Here is a 5,363-nt window from a genome sequence, read left to right as displayed (position 1 = left end):
ATATGACCGTCCACAAACAAGCAAATAAGGAAAGCTCACACCAGCCATGACAGAGCCAGTTACTGGGGGGGGGGGGGGGCTCTGGTCGTTTCAGCATTTCAGGTTCATTTTTCCAGTGAGCATTAGTGAAATATTCATGCCCGCTAACATCTCTCACCATCAACATGTAATTGAACTCAAGTTTTATTAGCATACAGAACATAGGGTCTAAGCTGTAAAGCGCGGGTTTGTGTGATAGACAAACAGGTGGGTTTGTCTGAAATTAACCCTTTCATTTTCTTTCAAGGACCCTTCCTGTTTCTTGGCCCTTCTTGATGGATTAATGAGTTTCGACTGGGCACCTCCATGTATATGTGGAACAATAGAAGCTTGTTTCAAGCTGCATGTAAGCTCATAGCCAGTTCACTTGGTGATTACATTGACGTTTTCCAAAGATTCATAAAAGCAAATAGAGAAGTGATTACCTTTCCTGAAAAATAAAAAAGGTGATGTTTCAATAATTAAATTAGTGAAATCTATATATCAGCGCCAAAACTTCAGCAAATTAAATAGCTTTTACACACACACACACAACAAAATAATAATAATAATAATAAAACACCATTAATTCCTGACCAAACCATGCAAGCATGCACGGACGAGCAATGTTTAGGGAATGAACTCGGATTTTACTAGAAAACAGAGTAGAGAGTGATTTTATTAGCATACACTTGAATGACGTTTAGGGCTTGACAAAATCAGGCTGATTGGTAACAGATCTCACCCATGCCCATTTATGGTCTTTTGTGTTAACTTCATTCCTAGCATGAGCAACCTCTTCCACTGGGATATATGCATAATTTCCATTGATAAGACCAGAGACAAATCCAGTGTATCCTGCCATTACACCGTGAATTGCCGAGTATGCTACAAGAGTGCAATACAAGTTATCTGTAGCATTTGCAGGCACTGCCCTGATCATGTACGTGGGATCTATGTACTTCACTGTGAACAACTCGTTTGCATGGTCTCTTGTCCACCAGTTCTTAAGCTCTGACTTTAACCACGCACCAAAGTCTAAGAACACTAGGTTGCCGGACTCATCCCTCTCTTCTTTTTGGGCCTCTGTTCTTGGTATCATATCCTGCCCAGCTCCCTCGGCAACAACTAGGACTGCATGTCCGTTCTCTTTCAGTCGTTTCTCCAGAAACTCCAACAATCCTCCTTCTCCTTCCAAGTAAAAATCGATTTCAGGAATTAAACAGCAATCCACATCACGGCTGCTCAATGTGGCATGGAGGGCTATGTGACCTGTGCTTCGACCCATTAACTTCACCAGGCCAATACCATTAACTGCACTCTCAGCCTCAATATGAGCTGCATTGATTGCTTGCTGGGCCATCTCGACTGCTGTCTGAAATCCAAATGATCTATCAATGATGCCAATATCATTGTCAACTGTTTTGGGAATTCCAGCAACTGCAATATTTAGTTTTCGACGTTGAATTTCATTGAATATGTTCACAGCTCCACGCATTGTTCCATCTCCTCCAATTATATACACCTATCCATAAGCAAGTGAAATAATGAAGAAAGGAAAGACCCTGACTAGCATCATTTCTTAAGCACAATATGGTAATAAACAAGAATTAAAGAATAAGTCATAATGCAAGTTGCTAACGAAGAAGCCATCTAGCTTTTCAACAGACAGAACAGAGAAAAAGACCCATCTCTCTGGACAACAAAGAGGACAATTCACTAATTTATGATTTCTTTTTCAAGAACTCGCTTACATGACCAATACATATCACTCTTTTGATTTTGTCAAGACTCATTAAATGAGAGGCATCAAACAATGTTCAATTGATTTGTTGAAAAAGACTGTCAATTTCCATAAACCTACTAAAGGCTGAAGTTTTTTATGTTCCATTCAATGAAATTTCAAGAATTTCTCATCAAGCTTTGGGTGTCAGGTGTCAATCAAACTAAGCAAACATTTACAATTCTTGGGACACTTTATGAAACTTTCTCCAGGTTATGCACAGACCATTACATTTTTTATGGACTTTTGGAGAAAGGATCATGCATTGCTCCTCTCCAACCCTAAAATGGATATTGTTTTCAGATAATAACAACATCAACCAAAAAGCACAGGCTTTGAGAATGGAGATGGTTCAATTGAAGACTTTTTCACATAGTTGTTCTCTCACAAGTTCATTTGCAGTAAAAGTCTAATCATTTCCCCTTGAAACCACAAAAAAGGCAATGACTTTGCTATCATAAGGCAAAGCCAAAAGTAGTTTTTGCCAGATAAGATGAAACTCAAAAGGCTTTCAAAATGCTACCTAACTACTGCACTAATTGAATTGATGGGGCAAGGTAACAACACATCAATGATCCATAATGGACTCAAGCATGAATTAGCTTGTGGAATGAAAGCATGTGATGTAGCACATATGCTCTAATTTCTAATTCAGAAGATTTCCTACCGAATCAAGTAACTCTATTATTGGAAGGTACCAATTAAGCGTACCAAAGAGTAGCCAACTTGATCATGATCACAACATCGAAAAAGTAAACCTTTAGCAAAGAAAATTATAACATGGAGCCACAATTTAGAGAAATAACCTGATTAAAACCGTGATGTTCAATGGCATCCACAATTTTATTAAGATCAAAACCACCTCTGGAGGTCTCAAGAGCTGTACCACCCAATTTGTGCCAATTATGCACCAGCTTTGGATTAAGCTCAATAGGGTCTCTAGAATAAAACCCTCTATAACCAGCTGTCACCCCATAAATCTGACGCACTCCATACATCTCCCACAGCCCAACAACAAGTTCCCTGATCACTGTATTCATGCCAGGACACAGTCCCCCACATGTAACAATGGCAGCTTTGATATCTTTTGGCTCAAAAAAGACTTGCCAGCGCGGACCAGCTCTGTTGTAAGCCACTTGGGGTGAGTGGGAACTCACAGCTTCACTGTCAGCAGACAAGTCTACGATGATCTTGCCAAGGACTACTTCAGATTGATTGATGTAAAAGCCTGCTGGTGGGTGATATAAAGTATTCTTCTCCAAAGGGTTTGGTAGTGGTTTAAGGTTTGGAAGATAGTCTGTTAAGTGAGGCAGTTTTTGGAGGTGTATGGAGCATGGGGAGGAGGGGTTTTCTGGGATTTTTGCAGTGTTTAGATTGGTGGCTTCTGGTGATGAAAGGGCCATTTTTTTTTTTTTTTTGCAGTGGTGGTTGTGGGAGTGGCAGCAGTGGCGGTGGTTTGATGGAAGAGCGTGGAGAAGAAGCTCAATTGAAGAGTTAGGTCAGTACACGTGGAGGTTGTGATGGCTCTGATACAGTTTTTGGCGACACGTATGGAAGCCTGTGGTAAGTACTAGTAGTGATGCCATGGCGACCTAGACATTGATTGATTACTATTTAATCCCCAACCAATCAAGATTATGGTCGGTAGAAGTAAAAGACCGTTAAAATAATTTTAGTAGAGGTTTCGGTTATTTTTTAAATTATTGTTTATTTATAAATATATTAAAATAATATTTTTTATTTTTAAAAAATTATTTTTAATATCAGCATTAAAATGATCTAAAAATATTAAAAAAATATTAATTTAAAATTAAAAAATTTAAAAATTTTAATTTTTTTCAAAAACACTTTAAAACCACCTTTAAAACCACAAAAATAAATAGAGCAAAAATCATCTACAAGCAACTTCCTTATTAAAATGTGACTATTGTGCATGGAATTGGGAACCATTTTGCATGCTAATGAAATCCCAAAAATTCCCGAGTAGATTAGGAGTAGAATTTTTGAAATGGATAATTTTTTTAGAAAAAAAATTAATAATATTTTTAAAAAGATGTTTTTCTTTTAGGCTAGACTCAAAGAAAAAGAGTCATCTTTATTGGCGTGCCCAAAAAAAGAATTAATGTCATTCACTTGGGCTTGCTAAAGAAGGATGAGCGTTACCTTGGACTTGTCGAATTGCCAAGTTCAAGTGCTTTGGGTCTAGTATTTTTGTAAGACCCACGTTATATTGGACTTGGCTAAATACCAAGTCTAAGAATCTCTTGAGTCTAACATGTTCGTCGGACTCATATTACCTCATTCTCTTGGGCATGCTAAGGGAGGATGCACATTCCCTTAGGTGTGCCTGTGTCTTGGCATATTGCCAAGCTCAATGGCGTTTAGGTCTGGTTAGCACCAGACTCAGCGTTCCCGGAGCTTGGCACACTGCTAAACTTAGTGCATCTTTATTGGAGCATGCTTGTTTTCCTGAAAATTTAGACTCGTGAGTCTTTATTGAACTAACTTTTTTTGTAAAGATATATTAATAAAATCTTGATTCATCAGTAGCTTCCAGTCTTTGCAATATAATAATATGCAAAGACTTTAATTAACTTCTCAGTTCGGGTAGAGTGATGAGTTCTATTTTTATAAAAAAGATGTGTAAGTCGGAAAAGATGCGAAATAATATGTTTCTGGACTAAAATAAATTCTTTTATAAGTAAAATACCATGAATCTATACTTAAAAAAATTGTAAGAGATTAAAGATATCGTGTCCATCATTTATAAAAACTCCTAAATGGTTGTGTGGAATCCAAAGATGATAAATCTATATTTACAAATTTTTAAATAATTATAGGCTCTTTGAAGAGTGGGAGCTTATAGCTTTCCCAGTATTGTCATAGAACTTAAAAACCCTTCATTAAAGAGTGGTCATCATGATTTTTTTTTTATGGAGTATAAGAGCCCCCCACCCGCCCCCCCCAAAAAAAAAAAACAAAAAACGAAGAGTAGTTATTAGATGATGTTGTTATTTGTACTAGGGAGACCAAGTCCATCTCTTGAAGAGTGGGACATATAGCATTGGAAAAACTACAACTATCCCTTAATGATTGATGCATATAGCAATGGGGACACTAAGTTCATCACATGGAGAGCGATGCATATAGTATCGGGGAGACTACATATATCCCTCGGAGATTGATGCATATAGCAATGGGGAGACCAGGTTCATTCAATGGAGAGCGGTGCATATAGCACTGGAGAGACTACATTTATCCCTTAAAGATTGGTCCATATATATAGCACTAGGAAGACCAAGTTAATTCCATGAAGAGTGGTGCATATAACACTAGGAAGACTATATCTATTTCTTGAAGATTGGTGCATATAGCATTAGGGAGACCAAAATCATCCCTTAGAGATTGGTACATATAATACTAGAGAGACTAAGTCCATCTCATGGAGAGCGGTGTATGTAGTACTGCAGAGACCAAGTTCATCCCTTAGAGATTGAAGCATATAGTACTGGAGAAACAAAGTTCATCTCATGGAGAGCGGTAAATATAGCACTGGAGAGAC

General features: G+C 37.7%; 1 protein-coding gene across 1 annotated transcript; it reads right to left on the bottom strand.

Annotated features, from left to right (window-relative positions):
- Positions 1 to 581: 581 nt before the first annotated feature.
- LOC18105991 (ATP-dependent 6-phosphofructokinase 2) lies at positions 582 to 3,355 on the bottom strand. Its single transcript, XM_006373504.3, has 2 exons — positions 2,608 to 3,355; positions 582 to 1,543 (listed from the first exon to the last, which is right to left on the bottom strand). The coding sequence occupies exons 1-2, from the start codon at positions 3,202 to 3,204 to the stop codon at positions 722 to 724; spliced, it is 1,419 nt and encodes a 472-aa protein (XP_006373566.1). The 5' UTR covers positions 3,205 to 3,355; the 3' UTR covers positions 582 to 721.
- Positions 3,356 to 5,363: the final 2,008 nt, after the last annotated feature.

The sequence above is a fragment of the Populus trichocarpa genome, chromosome 16 (genome assembly GCF_000002775.5).
Source record: "Populus trichocarpa isolate Nisqually-1 chromosome 16, P.trichocarpa_v4.1, whole genome shotgun sequence".
Lineage (NCBI taxonomy): Eukaryota > Viridiplantae > Streptophyta > Magnoliopsida > Malpighiales > Salicaceae > Populus > Populus trichocarpa.
The sequence above is the reverse complement of the archived record's forward strand: the minus strand, read 5'-3'. Positions and strand labels throughout refer to the sequence as shown.